This window comes from Vigna unguiculata, chromosome 3, assembly GCF_037176805.1.
Source record: "Vigna unguiculata cultivar grain cowpea cultivar isolate G323 ecotype 2 chromosome 3, ASM3717680v1, whole genome shotgun sequence".
Classification (NCBI taxonomy): domain Eukaryota; kingdom Viridiplantae; phylum Streptophyta; class Magnoliopsida; order Fabales; family Fabaceae; genus Vigna; species Vigna unguiculata.
Window position 1 is genome coordinate 850,131 of NC_140794.1, and position 17,174 is coordinate 867,304.

General features: G+C 30.6%; 2 protein-coding genes and 1 pseudogene across 2 annotated transcripts; 2 read left to right on the forward strand and 1 right to left on the reverse strand.

Moving 5' to 3' along the window:
- Positions 1-4,487: 4,487 nt before the first annotated feature.
- LOC114176966 (putative calcium-transporting ATPase 13, plasma membrane-type pseudogene) lies at positions 4,488-7,705 on the forward strand (annotated as a pseudogene).
- A 786-nt stretch (positions 7,706-8,491) lies between these two features.
- Positions 8,492-12,769, reverse strand: XCT (XAP5 family protein). Its single transcript, XM_028065814.2, has 12 exons — positions 12,544-12,769; positions 12,390-12,455; positions 12,238-12,302; positions 12,044-12,165; positions 11,503-11,581; positions 11,192-11,268; positions 10,907-10,968; positions 10,672-10,803; positions 10,458-10,511; positions 9,278-9,343; positions 9,051-9,125; positions 8,492-8,868 (listed from the first exon to the last, which is right to left on the reverse strand). Exons 1-12 carry the CDS (start codon positions 12,712-12,714, stop codon positions 8,818-8,820), a joined length of 1,020 nt encoding a protein of 339 aa, XP_027921615.1. The 5' UTR covers positions 12,715-12,769; the 3' UTR covers positions 8,492-8,817.
- A 2,487-nt stretch (positions 12,770-15,256) lies between these two features.
- LOC114178039 (small ribosomal subunit protein uS19x) lies at positions 15,257-16,922 on the forward strand. Its single transcript, XM_028063715.2, has 3 exons — positions 15,257-15,393; positions 15,467-15,673; positions 16,513-16,922. Exons 1-3 carry the CDS (start codon positions 15,391-15,393, stop codon positions 16,759-16,761), a joined length of 459 nt encoding a protein of 152 aa, XP_027919516.1. The 5' UTR covers positions 15,257-15,390; the 3' UTR covers positions 16,762-16,922.
- The last annotated feature ends 252 nt before the right edge of the window (positions 16,923-17,174 follow it).

Below are 17,174 nucleotides of genomic sequence, written 5' to 3' on the forward strand. Positions count from 1 at the left end.
AAAGTTTTTTAAAATATCACAATCCCGAACTAATATAATATACTTTGTAGTGGTCCATATTTTTAAACTCATCATTAATTTTTTTTATATTGTGCATAGAATGATAAGTGAATTTGTTTTTCTTTTAATATTGTCTACTTTTGATTTTAACGAAAACATTTATATGATTATGTATAATACGTGTATAATATTTAAATTTTTAAATTAGGTACAATATAACATCTTCGCTTTCTTCTCATACCCAAATTCATCATAATATTTGTCTCCATCTTCATATTCTTTCTATTTTAAATTATTTTTTTAAATTACATATTTAATTATTTTTATTCTTTTCTATAAATATTTTAAATTTATTTATTTGTTATATTTAATATTTATGTAATTATAATTTTGTATTACTATTTAATATTAAAAAACTAAAATGTTTTTTTTAAATTGAAGAATTCGTAGTTTCTTTTAAGATTTATTTGATTATACGTAAGTACACTAAATTTTGTTGTGATAAAAGAAAAAATGTGTAAGATATCAAAAAAATTCACACATAGTTATGCTATTAAAATAGATAAACAGTAACTCATTTATATAACTTAAATAATAATAATTATTATTATTATTATTATGAAAGTATTATAATTATATCAAATAATAATTAAAAGAAAAAATATATATTATTTCTAGTTAACAAAATCTAGGTATCAATAAATATAACATTTTTTTGTTATTAATAAATATAACATTTAAATCCATCACTATTCAATTTGACTTGTTTGGTTTAATTCTATTCGACTAAGTTCAAAAGGTCGGTTTGATTTTTCATTAAACCAAACCGATAAAAACCCTTAATATTATCTCCATTATCTCTTGTAATTTCATAACCCAATCATGAAACTTATAAAAACAGTTAATTGATCATATTTTCCTACTATTTTATTCTTTATCTTCGTCTATTTATTTGATCTCTTAATTGTTTTGTTAATTTCAATCTACCCTATTTACTTTATATATTTAAATTAATTTTATAATATTTTAAAACATTACCAATTTTTATAATATCTTAAAACATTACTAATAGTGTTTTTTCTAAAAGTTTGGTATTTTTATTTTTCTCTATCGGCTTCCAACAAAATTTGGTGATATGTGAAACAACTTTCGTAGTTATTTCTTTTATATTGACGCGTTCCTTTGCTTCTCAAATAAAATCTGATTTTTTTTTTTGTCCATTTTATAACTTACTTTCATAACTTTTAAATAAAATATATAGCATGTAACAATAAGTATTTTATGGGTATATTTAAAATTGGAAAAGATGTAAAATATTATAAGATATTGATTTGAACTTATAAAAAGTATTCATATACTTATTTTAAATACAAAGTTATAAACATATGACGTTTCAAGAATAAATGAAATCTAAGTACACCAATAAAAAAATTCAAATAGTGAATATAAAATATAAATCTCTTTGTGTTGGAAAATTGAAAACTTTGCTATAGGGGTGATTTAAGGTAGAACTTCTTTACCCCAGTCTATTTTAGGTATAGATAACAAATACAGATATAACTTGTCTAATTAATAATTTATTTTACAATTAAATCATTAAGTTGATAATAGATATATAGCCAAAAATAAAATAAAAAAGAGAGAAGTTTCACTCAATTATGTTTTAAAGTATAGTCAAAAGTATTAGTTAAGAAAATTATGTAATTAATTAATTGAGCAATTAATAATATTAATTAGGGGAATGCTGAACCTTCCCGAAAATAAGATATTTATGCCTTGCTCCTTGACTGCCAAATTTCTATTCAAGAAATGTAATCAGGTATTGATCTAAATGGTCAAATAGACACATATTACTACAAATAACTATTTATAACGTTACAATATATTTTTAATTTATAAAATATTATTCGAAACGTTATATAATTACTTAGAATTTTAATAATGGACATAAATTTATAATATATATATATATATATATATATATATATATATATATATATATATAATATGATATTTTGACAATTAACTTTTGACAAATTTTTTTATTTGAAGTATTATTTTTTAAGTGGTGTTGAAATATAGAAAAAAAAATAAGAAAATAGAAAAATAAAAATTACTTAAAAGATAACACTTTGAAAAGTAAAATAAAAAATTATCAAAATTTAGTTGTTGAAAAATTATTTTATTTATATATATATATATATATATATATAATTTTTTTTTTCTGTCGCATGCCGGGAAAGTTTTCTTAAATCTTCAAACACCCAAGAGTTTTTGTGTACTTAAGAATGTTAATTTTAAATGTGCAAATCATCTTTACTAGTATAATTATAGTTAGAAAAATAAATCGTATTATATCAAATTATGTATATATATATAGTATATTAAATCATATTATTATTAAATAATTTAAATAATTTATACTTTTCATAATTCTTGATATATATTATATAGACAAGTATTAAATTCAAAAATTAAAAAATTAGAAAAAAGGAGTAGAGATAAATGATGCAAGCTTTCCCTTCCCTAAGAGCTCATATATAATTAACTGAAAGCATAATTATAGCTGAAAAAATTAATTACATTATATTTACGTAATGATTTTTGTTTGTTTCTAACATCATCATATTTATAAATACTTTTATTTAAATATCTCTAATGTTATCATATTTACTTATTTTATAGTTATTTTTATTATCTTTGTTTAATATAGTATTTCTAAAATTATTTTATTTTATAACTAAACACTTTTAATATAACATCTCTACATATTTGTAGTTAGTGTGAATATGATACATATATTTTTATCATTAATTATTAATATTATATATATATATATATATATATAAGTATAGAAAATAAATAAATGAATATTTAGCATTAAAAAAATACAATTTAACAAGTAAATTAACTATGAAAAAAATTGGTCATTAATCATTGACTACCGAATAGTAATAGTTTCAAATTAATTTATTGAAATGACGACTGAATTATATTATATATCGAATAGTAATTGTTCCATATTAATTTATTGAAATAACGACTAAATTAGATTATATATATATATATATATATATATATATATATATAATTCATACATGCATATTTATTTATTTAATAATGAAATAAGTTTTTCTTTAATTTATTATGTTAATTAAGATATATAAATGTCTATATGAATATAAAATATAATGTGTAAGCCAATGTTTGTTTTTGATATTTAAATGAGTAAAATGTGAACAAGAAAAAATAAATGAATATTTTTGAAGGTTTACAATATTGTATTTTTTTAAAATTTAATTTTAGATATAATTCGGAAACAATGTGAATATACATATTGAGAAAGACAATCAATTACTTTTGTGTATAAGGATAATAAAGCAAATAGAAGATTGATTATAATAAAAGAAAAATATCTTCAAGTAAGTATTGGTCACTCCCTTGATAGTGAAATTTTAGGGAATTATTTTTTTCAACCTTAAAAAACTCACATTGCTTAATCAAAGTGTTTGAAGTTTTGATATGTGACTCTTGGAAATGTATAAAATTTATGTTTGAAGTGATATTCATATATTTGATGTATGTAGACTATTCGGAACTCTAGAAGGAGATTAATTTCCATGTTCAACAAGCTAGAATTAGGAAATGAAAAAGAAAAATTGGTAATGTTTTAAAATATTGTAAAATTAATTTAAATATATAAATTAAATAGGGTAGATTGAAATAAACAAAAGAACCAAGAGATAAAATAAACAGAGAAGATAAATAAAAAAAAAAAATAGTAGAAAAAAATGATCAATTAACTGTTTTTATAAGTTTCAAGACTGAGTTATGAAATTACAAGAGTTTTGTTGGAAACTGAATATTTTATCAACCAACACTTTCCTGGTAAGGACGAGGAAAAAGCAAGGAAGCCGAGAGAGAAAAATAAAAATACCAAACTCTAAAAAAAAAAATATTATTGTATATTATTATTCATCACTTTTTAAATTCTACTATATGCTAATTATAAAGTGCATTAATTGAGAATAATACTTTTAAATGTTTTTAATAACATCACATTGTCTTTGTACATTTAATAATATTAATTAATTATTTGAAAAATATAACAATATATATATATATATATTATAGATGTTGAAAATATAATATTATATTGAAAAATAATAGGTCACCATCCAAAATACTAAATAGTATAACACTTATATGAAGAAAAATATAAATATTATAAAGGTTATGTTATGATGCAATAAAAAGAGTTGATGAATTTGACTTTAAAAATATCAGAAGCTACCATAAAAACTTACCGTAAATATTTAAGAAAGGAATAATATTCACGCGTATGGTAACTGCTTGGACGAATCAGGAACAAAGTGTTTGAATAAGTTCTGCTACGAAACATCGCAGAAGCTACACACAAAATTCACTTCATCTTCATCCGAATGATGTCGTCTCACACTATTTATGTTATGTTTTCGGTTCTTTTCCATCACATCACATCAAACATTCTCAGTTCTCTCCTTGACCTTCTCAGTTCCAAAAAATTCTTTGTTGTTTCAACTCTAAGTCCTCACAACAAGAATTGTTTTTGTTTTTTGTTTGTTCTTGACCATATCCTATCATGGCGAGACCACACAGTACGTACCCCATCTCATGCAGGAAAAAGTGGCGAATGGCTTTCACTGTCATTTCCTTCGTCAAGGCCCTTCACCATCTCTCCAAGAAAGCTCTTCATATGAAACCCCAAACCCTCTTCCGTTCCTTCTCCTACCTCGCCATTGACGTTGCTCCCCCACACGTGCCTTCTCCACGTCACAAACTTTCCATTGCTGATCCCAAACTACTCAGTCACATGGTAGGGGACAAGAGACTCGACTCTCTCACCCAATTTGGAGACATCAAAGAACTCGCTGCACTTCTTGAAACCGATCTCAAGCGTGGCATAAGCGACGACGACAACGATGACATTGATCGCCGAAAACGCGTTTTCGGTGTCAACGTGTTCACGAGGCCTCCATCCAAAGGTTTTCTTTCCTTTGTTCTTGAAGCTTTCAAGGATACCACTATCATCATCCTTTTGTTTTGTGCTGTTCTTTCCCTTGGCTTTGGAATCAAGCAGCATGGGTGGAAGGAGGGGTGGTACGACGGAGGAAGCATCATATTGGCGGTTATTCTCGTTATCGTCGTGTCTTCCGTGAGTAACTTCAACCAATCTAGACAGTTCAAGAAGCTTTCTGCCAAGAGTGGCAACATAGGAGTTGAAGTGGTACGAGGTGGTCGGCGCCAGAGCGTGTCGATCTCGGAGGTGGTGGTGGGTGACATTGTGCAGTTGAAGATTGGCGATCAGGTTCCGGCGGATGGGTTGTTTCTAGAGGGACACTCGTTGAAGGTGGACGAATCCAGCATGTCGGGGGAGAGTGATCACGTGAATGTGAACGCTGACACAAACCCTTTCTTGTTATCTGGCACAAAGGTCGCCGAAGGTTTTGCACGCATGCTTGTAACTTCTGTGGGCATGAACACCGCATGGGGTGTGATGATGGGTTCGATCACGAGAGAGCTCGATGAGGAGACACCTTTGCAAGTGCGTCTCCAGAAATTGACTTCGGCTATTGGCAAGGTTGGGTTGTTTGTGGCTGCACTTGTTTTGGTAGTGTCTATGATAAGATACTTCATGGGGAGTACCAGAGATGATTTTGGGAACCGGGAATTTGTCGGGAGAAAGACAAAGTTTGATGATGTCATGAATGCGGTTGTGGGGATTGTTGCTGCGGCTGTGACGATTGTGGTGGTGGCCATTCCAGAAGGGTTGCCACTGGCTGTTACTCTGACTTTGGCTTATTCCATGAAGAAAATGATGAGGGATAATGCCATGGTTAGGAGAATCTCTGCTTGTGAGACAATGGGGTCGGCAACAACGATCTGCACTGATAAAACTGGTACTCTTACAATGAATGAGATGAAGGTGAGTGAGGTTTGGGTGGGAAAAAAGCTAATAGCAGAAGGTGGGTATTTGGCGCCGAGTTTAGTCCAGTTATTGAAGGAAGGAATTGGGCTGAATACCACTGGAAGTGTTTACCAACCCCAAGAAATTTCTCTGCCTGAAATCTCAGGTAGTCCTACTGAGAAAGCGTTGCTTTCTTGGGCGGTGATGGATTTGGGGATGGACATTGATGAAGTGAAGCAGCATTGCGAGATAATTCACGTGGAGACGTTTAACTCTGAGAAGAAGAGAAGTGGGGTTCTGATAAGGGAGAAGAGAGGAAGCAACAGGGTGCATACACACTGGAAAGGTGCTGCTGAGATGATATTGGCAATGTGTTCAAATTACCATGACAACACAGGGGAAATCATGATCATGGGTGATGAAGAACGAGCACAAATTGGGAACATTGTGAAGAACATGGCTACAAAGAGTTTGCGATGCATTGCCTTTGCCCAAAAGAGTTCCAACGAGAAGGTCTGTGAAAAGCTTGAAGAGACAGAACTAACACTGTTGGGAATACTTGGATTGAAAGACCCTTGTAGGCCTGGAGTGGAAGCAGCAGTTGAATCATGCAAAAATGCTGGAGTGAAGATCAAGATGATCACGGGAGATAATGTGCACACAGCGAAGGCCATAGCTTCTGAATGCGGGATTCTTAATCCTAGTGAAGAATTGGATGAAGATGCTGTGGTTGAAGGGTTTCAATTCAGAAATTACTCGCATGAGGAGAGAATGGATAAGATTGAGAGAATCAGGGTGATGGCGAGATCATCTCCATTTGACAAGCTTCTGATGGTTCAATGTTTAAAGCAGAAGGGTCACGTGGTGGCAGTCACAGGTGATGGTACAAACGATGCACCTGCTCTGAAGGAAGCTGATATTGGACTTTCCATGGGAATACAAGGCACAGAAGTGGCAAAGGAGAGCTCAGACATTGTTATCCTTGATGACAATTTCTCTTCTGTGGTGACAGTACTACGTTGGGGAAGATGTGTGTACATAAACATTCAGAGGTTCATTCAGTTTCAGCTCACAGTTAACATTGCAGCACTTGTCATAAACTTTGTAGCTGCAGTTTCTTCTGGTAAAGTGCCTCTAACTGCTGTTCAGCTTTTGTGGGTTAACCTGATCATGGATACTCTTGGAGCCTTGGCTTTAGCCACTGAGGAACCCACCAATGATCTCATGAAGATGCCACCTGTGGGGAGAGTTGAGCCACTTATAACTAGAGCTATGTGGAGGAACCTCATTTCACAGGCATCATATCAAGTGTTTGTGTTACTGATTTTGCAGTTCAAGGGAAGATCAATCTTTGATGTGAGTGAGAAGGTGAAGAACACTCTTATTTTCAATATTTTTGTTCTCTGCCAGGTTTTCAATGAGTTCAATGCAAGGAAGGTGGAGAAAAAGAACATCTTTGAGGGGCTTGGTAAAAACAAGTTGTTCATAGTGATTGTGGGTTTCACTGTTGTTCTTCAGGTAGTGTTGGTTGAGTTTCTGAAGATGTTTGCGGGCACTGAGAGATTGAGTTGGGGCCAATGGGGTGTTTGTGTTGCCATTGGAGCTTTGTCTTGGCCAATTGGCCTGCTTGTGAAGTGTATCCCTGGCCGTCCCAGCAAGTAGCTTCACAAGACTCTTCTTTTATTTTGGTTTCATACTTTTGCTTTGTATTGCACATTGTGGTGACCTTTTATATTTTTCTTTGACATGTTTTTTGTATGAAGTGCTTGAAAGATCCTCTGTTTTTACATGTCATGCTATAACATCATTGATTCCTCCATCAAAGCTACTCTATTCTTCTAAGCTTTTAAGTGTTCGTGTATTATTTAATTGTGTTCGTGTAGTATTTAAGACATTTAAGACAAATGTTTATTTATATAATTAAAAATCGTAATAAAACAATAAATCTAAGATAATTAATCAGTATTTTTAATATATGTTTCATTTAATTTTTTTAATAAACAGTACACAAGTCTTTTAGGCTTTAACAACTTAAAGATAAGAAACGGATAATATTTCATGAGGACACTTTTCAAGTATGCTGTGTTGATAGAAATAATGAAGATATTTAGAAAAAGTTTATTCCATTGTGGGACATTGAATACATCAACGACATTTCCAACAAAAAAACAGAATAAAAATCGTGCGTAGAAAACTGATAATGTTTTTGGAATTCAGTAAAAAACGTGAAAGTCCTCATTTTAATCCGGTCGCAGTTTGTTTTATCAGTTTTCGAATTTGTCAAAATTAAAACCTAACAAGCTTTGACTACGAGTTTAGTTGGTAAAATTTTATTGAATAGAGCTTTTGTATTCCATTCATCTTCTATTTTCCTACCACTGCAACTCAATGGAGTTATTTGAGTCGCACATAAAATAGTATAATCTACTTAACACAGTGGGTTACTTAAACGAATACTGTTGAAGCAACCCATGAAATTATATATTCAACATTTTATAGTTTTTGTACACTTCAAACAGATTAATAATTTTATTTTTCTCCAGATAAGAAAACTCTTCAAAGTTGATATATTTTTATCGATATACTATTTTTGCTACAACTATTGAATTGTGTATTAGAAAGAGTAATGGCCAGCAATAACAAAGATAATACATGTGTCTAGTGCTCACCTATTGAATCATTTGAAAGATGCTTTATGCATCTAACAAACTAAGCTAACTATCAAACCATTAAATAAGACAGAAAAATAAAATTCACTGAACTAATGGTCCAAGTCTTTACAATGAAACACCAAGGAGTGCAGATGCTCATCTCATGATCAAATTAAAGGTTGTAAATTCAGTAAATGCAAACTATATGGCAGCCTCAAATTAATCTCCGTGGATAGTATAACGTTCCCATTTCTTCGTTGGGTCATATATCTGCAATAAAAGGTGAAAATAACGGTAATCACAATCAGAACATAAGCAGGAAAAATAAATAGTCAGTTCAAGAATATCTTGTCACATAGTAGTTTATCAAATGTCGCTACAAATGCTCAAGCCAAAAGAGAAGGAAGGTTTCTTTTGGCTATGCGCACACAAGATACAGGAAGAGTGAGTACCTCCCATCTTGAAGCAGGAAATATATGTTTGTTCTTTTCATACCAGTGCCTTTCTACAACCTTTCCGGCATGAGACTGGGTAGAAACAAGAAAATCAGAGTAAGAAAAATTAAGCAAAAGCCCATAAATGAAGTCATTAGAACACCATAGGCATACACGCACTTGTTTCCTTTGACTTGAAAATCCAAATTTCAAGATTGTGGTGAAATTTTAGGAAGAAAGTATACCTCGTCCTTCTCTATAGTGGCATCAGCAATTGTTCGTACATCTTCATGCACATCAAAATGAAAAAGCTGTAGAGATAGAAACACAAGTACCGTTAATACCCCAAATTAATCTCCAGCTAATAGGAGACATTTTCAAGTTCATGGCAGCATGCAAATGTTATTTCGCAGTGACAATATAAACGCTACAACAACATTGTAGCATTATCACGATTAAAACGTCAATATATCTACTGTTATTGTTTTAGTATCAGAATAACTTCTATTTGAATCAATTTACATCTAATAAAAAGTATAAGGAAATTTCAACCGGAGAACTGAAGGCAGAATTATTATTAGTAGTACTAGTAGTATTATCATCATCATTATTATTATTATTATTATTAATTATTATTATTATTATTCACTTTCTGTTCCAACTTGGTATCTCTATTTAAATTAGTCAAATCTAACATTTAATCAGCCATCACTGCCATCAGCAAGGATTACAAGGAAACAGATAGCAATGCAATTTAAATTTGGAACTATAATCAGTACAGCATCCCCTCCTCCCAGGATAAAAAATAAAATAAAATCACTGGGAGATAAAACAATTATTTATTAGTTAAGCAAGAAATTGTGGAACAAATCCCATCTCAGTATTTATATTCCTCATCTTACTACTTGATTTGTCACTCTTGGATTATTTTTGCTTGTTTTCGAACTTATTTTTTCTAAATATCCACAAAACATACAATGCATTCTTCCTTATTCTATTAATGCAATTGATCCTACAAGAAGAATGTTAAAACAATAATACAACTGCTGTCATTTTTCTGTCACAAACCATTGAAACAGGAAAAACGTGGGATTTCTTTGCTACAAGAGCCAAAAAGAATATTCGCATCAATTAGGGCAAGGAAGCATAATTTTATGGAAATGTAAAACCGCGTCTATTCGTTCTCTGACCAGTTCCATATACAGGGACCATGTGCCACCAATAGCAAAACATCTATATTATATGCATGAGTTTTTAGAGAGACCTTACTCGTAACAGTGCTCTTCCCCAAGCCATTTAAATAATCATTATTTTGCTAACAACAAAATATCTCGAAAATAAAAACAACAAAAGAACAAAACATCTCGTAAAAATAACAACGAAAGATGCACATTATGAGAAGAAAACAAAATAAAAGGAACATACCGGCCCACTTTTGCCTCTAGCTTTGTTCACAATTAGCTCATAAAAGCTATGTTGCTATAATACACATGGAAACAGGAAAATAAGTTAGCAGATGGCCTTTGGTCAAAATAATGTTAACAGCAAATAGCTTATACATACACAACACACTACATTCACAAACAAGATAGCAAATAGTACAGACTTTCTGAAACTAAACCCAATAAAAAGTACATACATGTGGAATGATAAGGTCTTCTTTCACATATAGCAAATTTTCTACAGATGTTGTTCGAATCTCTCGGAATTCAGGAGCAAGTTGCTGTTGAACTGCACGAAGAAACTCTCCTATGCTGTCACCCTTGCGTACCTGAAAGATATTATAAAATAATTCAGACAACAAGTCATAAGATCATACGTAGTAAAGAAATGTTCAAGAATTTGAGAAGTTGAAGCATATGATCTTTACTTACCTGGATCACACGCCTGTGGCCAGTTCCATCCCAGTAGCTGTAAGTGATTTCAAGAGGTTCATCTGAAGTCCAGAAATAACTTAATTAAGCATAAACTATAAACTATCAAATGGTTGTGTTTTCTGCATCAGCTAATTTGTACAAACAAGGGGAAAATAAGCATAATTTTCCCAACTTATATAATATAATCATATTGCATTATCTATATACTTGTTAACCCTTTATTAGCATGGTTTCAAAAAGAGTTAAGAAGATTCTCAGTGGAAACAAATGCAGCACACTCACTTCGGATTTGCTCCTGCTCACGGAGCCACTGTTTCCGCAGCCTTTCCCGCTCTGCTTGCTCCTCAGCCTCTCGCTCACTGAACAGGAATCCTCAGCACTCCTATGCCCGAACGTTAGGGCAACAACCAACAAGGAAATAAAAGTACAAGGGAACTATGAAGCAAGGACACATGGACCAGGATGTTGTACAAGTATCAGTGTCTGACACGGGGAGACAACATGGAAGAGTTGTGTCCATGCTTCATAGTTAGGGAAGAGGGTAAAAAAGGATAACGGAATGGGAAAAAGAAGAGATCCCATGCCACACATACCTGTCAGGTAGAAAGCCAGTTTCTACAGTAGGATCTTTACCAAGTTTACCACGCCTTAACCTATTGGCTTCCAGATTATCTGCCAGAAACACAGCAAGGTTCAACCTCTTTTTATGTGTTCTATAAATCATTGATCAATACACGTTCACAATACTCCGTCTAAACCTCTTGTGGCAAATGATGGTACATTGATAAACAAAGAAAAACTCTCAATTTGAAACTGCAAAGAAAATCAGAGATGTAGAGTGAAGTGATTTGATGTGTGCTTGGATGATCGCTTGCAAGACAGAATTTTTAATGAAATTGATTTTACAAAACTGATATGGATTATAACAGAAACCACGATTAGACAGTGAAAACCTGAAGCAACTTTAACATGGAAAAAGTAAGCTAGTAACAAAACTATTTTTTCATCCCATGCAAAAAAGATAACTTTAACCCAATCAATGCCGGACTTCATCGTCAACTCCTCCATGTAAACTCAAACATGTGATCATCTATCTAAAATCAAATAAACAAGTATTTCCAAACATCAACTTACTATGACGTGGTTCCTCCTCTTCCTCCTCTTGGGTTTCACTATCAATATCCTCAGCAAAGGACAATCGAGAATTGCCCTTGATCTTCCTCTTTTTACGCTTTTCTAATTGAAGCTCCTCCTCCCTGTTTAAAGATTGTGATTACGTAGCTATAAACAAAAAAAAAAAAAGAAAAAAAAATGGGAAGAAGACGAACTCTTGCTGCTGCTTCTGAAGTTTCTCCTTCTCTTCTTCCTCTATTTTGCTCTGAATATTAACTCTCTACAATTAACAAATAAGAAAAAACATAATATCAGTCACACTCACACCACAGTATGGCATGTAAAAGTAAAGAAAACAATCACACACCTTCTCCACATACTGCTCTCTGGTGACCAAACCCACGGTTTCTTTTTTGAAGGCGGTCTCTAGAATCTGAAATTCAAGAAAAGTTAAGATAATTGACAAATAGAAAAGCGCAACCCTAAGCGAATAAAAGACAGAAATTGGAAGAACATGGTACCTCGGAAGTGCTGGAACCGAATTGGAGGAGACCGGGTTGGCCCTTGGCGGAGGCAGACTTGGTTTTGAGTTCTTGGATTTTCCGACGCTCCGCTTCTCTCTGCTTCTCCAACCGCCGAATCCTCACCGCGTCTTGGGCGGTGCCCACGTACCCGTCACCCATACCCGACATCCTCTTCTTGGCTCCTCAACTCAAACACAAATTCAAAGACCAAGACAACAAATTTGGGAGCCGTGAGCAATTATATAGTTCCCTCACAATTGGTCTGGGCTTCAGTCGTACAATAGGCCCAAAAGTCCAATTCTAACGCAAAAACATTTTAACAAGCTTTTTCTCATGTATATACAATTATGTGGTGTAAAACAGCGCATGTAAAAATCTATTAACTGCGTTGATTATCTCGTTATCTAAAAACAATAAATGGTAAAAATTTTATTGATATGAATTTTAAATATGTTTGAATTTTATTGATATTATTATCTCGTTACCCAAAATGTTTGAAAGCTAAAATTTTAAATATGATTTTTTTTAAAAAAAAGGTATGAATATGATTTGATTTGTGAGATATTAATATATTAAAATAAATTGGTATATTAGATCGGAATTGACATTCCCATTTTCAATTTTCATATTTTAGGACAGTGACAAAGCCTAACCATAGCATATACGTTGCTTAGAAAATGGCTTGTATCAAATAATTCTGTTTATTTATTTGAGTGATTTTGCCTTGATTTTGCCATATTAAATAAGATATTGAAATGTTGAATACAGTATCAAATGGTAATAATATAGATAAAAAAAAGAGAACATAAAACAATACAATGTTTTTATTTACTAATAAAATAATTTGCATTTAAATGTTATAATATTATTTAATATTTTTTTAGTTATTATAATACTATTTAATATTTTTGTCGTAATTAATTCGATTTATAATATTTTTTTAGTCTCATTCATTTAATCTTTGTCTACGCATACTTCATACTTATTAATTAATCATTCTCTAATTAATTTTTTAGTTAATAAAAATTATTAACTCCTTAAATATCATTTTTAATATTATTAAAAAGTAATACAGTTTTACAGTTTATCTAACAGAGATATTTAGTGTTAAAAAATTTATTTTTTGTAAGTCATTTTTTTTTTCTTAAATACTTAAAATACACACTTTACATGCTTAGACCTTAATTTTATTCTAAATTAAAATCACCCTCTAAAGGATGTTAATGTAAATTTATTAGAATATGCTAAAATAAATCTTAAAACAACCATTGAGCAAAACATAAACCTTAATTTTATTCTAAATTAAAATCACCCTCTAAAGGATGTTAATGTAAATTTATTAGAATATGCTAAAATAAATCTTAAAACAACCATTTAGCAAAACATAAATATAAAAAATAAGACAAATCACTATCATAAATACAATAATCAAATTACTAACTGAACCTACTTTATATACATTTATACAAAGAAAACTTTCAATTTTGATTAACATATTTTATATTTTTTTTTATTTATAATTATGGAAAATTTTTAATGTATACTAATATAAAATATACATTTTTAATATTTATATTTTCCTCTTAATTTTATTTTAAAATAAAAAACTACGTGATTATTTGAAGGATGTCAAATTCAACTTCCACATGAATGACTCTTCAAGGATTAAGTTAAGTTAAACAAATGTTAGTTCAATCTGCCTTATTTTATTGTGAATAAGAAATCTTGTAATTTGGTCCAATACATGAATTGATAAATTGATTCACTTACCATTATTTAATTTTTTACAATTATTTCTCATATATTTATTACAATAGAATGATGTGAATTGACTAAGTTTATTTTTTAGAATTGAATAATCAAACCGTTCACTTAATACTTAAAATATTATTATATAGACTATATTTAAATAACTTGACAACACAAATAAATCAAACTATTCGAATATTTTTTAGCTAACATTCTAATATATAAAATATAAATTTTTAAAATTAAAATTAGTAAATAATTATAATAAAAAAATACATACATTTAATTGTGATAATTCTTTTGTTAAACTTTATTTTATAAAGTTTTTAATTTTTTGTAAAATTAAGTACATGGATAAATAATATATATATATATATATATATATATATATATATATATATATATATATATATATATATATATATAGACAGACGTGATGAAAAGATGTTGTACTGTAGTACCTATATTAATATTAATATATGAAGATATTCTCTGGTGTTTACATTCTTTTTTAAATTTATTCATAAGTATCTTTTTAAGTAATTTTTTTAAAGTGTAACTATTTTTTCTGATTTTACAATTTTGTTAAATTTAATCATTTTCTTAATCTATTTTTTTTATAATAAAAAAACATTCAAAAAATACCTACAATCAAATTATATATATATATATATATATATATATATATATAAAATTAATAAAGGTATCTTACATTTAGTTTTTTTTTTTTTAATTAATTTTATCATTATGTGAAAAAATGTATATTTAATTAAAAAAAATACAAATAATTAAAAAATTTAAATACATTCTCATGCTAAAACAATTATATAATACTAATATTAATTTTTAATTATATTTAATAAATTAAAATTTATATAATAAATATATTTTATTTTTCAAAAATAGATATGACATGACGTGTAGTAAGAGGTGAAATTTATTGGGCTTTCTGAGAGAACAAACTAACATTGAAGCCCAGTCCAGAGGGACTAACGTGACTCTATATGGTTTAGGGTTCAGCCATAAAACCCTCATATTTAAGCCAATCCAAGACACAAAGTGGTTCTTGTTGTTGAAAACCTAGAAGCGGCAAGAATGGTGAGCAACCCTCCAACGACATTGATGATGTCTCTGGTGATTTGTGTTTTAATTGTTCTGATTGAATTTTCAGGCAGACGTTGAGGTCGATGTCGCTGCAGCGGGGCAGCCCAAGAAGAGAACATTCAAGAAGTTCAGTTTCAGAGGTGTGGATCTCGATGCGCTTCTTGATATGTCCACAGATGAACTTGTGAAGCTTTTCAGTGCTCGTGCTCGCAGAAGGTTCCAGAGAGGTCTAACCAGAAAGCCCATGGCCTTAATCAAGAAGCTTCGCAAAGCGGTACAATGCTCTATTATTTGTCTCTTCATTTCTGATTTGGTTTTTATGATTATAATTTTAATTGAATCGTGTTCCCTTTACATCAAGTAATTTTGAGGTAGCACTATCAGCTGTATTCCTAATGAATCCATTTACGCATTGCACGAACGATCTCCTTGCTAAATCTTTACTTTATTATTTATGCATTGTATGAAATTTTCGCTGATAAATCTTTACTTTATTGTGTTTTTATTCTTTTGCTTTTGAATTGTTTTCAGTAGTTGGTATACCGTGAAATTGTTTTATGGTTTCATCCAACTCGAAATGTATTTATTTTATCATTTTTAGTCGAAACACACATGTGCAAACTAGGTTATTTGATATAGGACTCGAACAAAGTTGCTTTCGTGGTTTAACATTAACAATTGTTCTTGAGTAAACTCTTGCTGTTGTTGTTCAGTATAATGAAATAGTTTTATTAGGAATATCCAAACATTTTTTGTGTTTATGAAATTTTCTTCACTGCATTTAAAATCATTGTTGTATTCCCACCGTATAATTGAATACAGTTAAAGAAACTGTCAGAAAAATTTTCATATGACTAGAGGCTAGAGGAGTGCATTTTGCTTGTAGGGATTTAGTAGTGGTAAAGGTTACCTATAAGATCAAAGCAATAAAGTGTGGACAAGTATACAGGGCAAATTCTTAAATAAAACTTAATATTTAACTGTGTACAATCGATATTTAACTTAATTGTGATTTGTTGGAATGATTATCGATTTTAATTTTGCTTGATTTTAAGGTTTAATTGTAGGTATTGGAATTGATGTACTGATATTTAAACTTGTTTTTGGTCACAGAAAAGGGAAGCTCCAGCAGGTGAGAAGCCAGAACCAGTGCGCACCCACCTCCGGAACATGATCATTGTGCCTGAGATGATTGGTAGCATCATTGGAGTTTACAATGGCAAGACCTTTAACCAGGTTGAAATCAAACCTGAGATGATTGGGCATTATTTAGCCGAGTTTTCTATCTCATACAAGCCCGTTAAGCACGGGAGACCTGGTATTGGTGCTACTCACTCATCCAGGTTTATTCCTCTCAAGTGAGAACTTTTTGTGGGAAAGAAACTTCAGTTTAGTTTGTAGTGGTCTGAAGAAAACCAACTCTTATCAGAGATTTTGTTTGTTTGACCTTTTTGATTTCAGTTATCTATCTATGTTTTGACTTACGGTTCTCATGATTTAATTCCATAGATTCAAGATTTTAATGTCCTTGTGTGAAATTATGTTATGTTCATAAGTAATTGGGTCTTTATAGAAAAACAAACACCAATTTATCGTTGCTTTTTTTAACTAGTTAAATCGAACTGCGATACGCAAATTTTTGGTGCTTTCGTTCTGGATGGGAAAAAACACATTACACTTTCTAAACGATGGTTCTTAAAATAAACTTAAGCATAATAGTTGTTGCTCCTTCAGCTTTTAGTGGTGACAATTTTTTCTTATTGCTGTTTTACGAC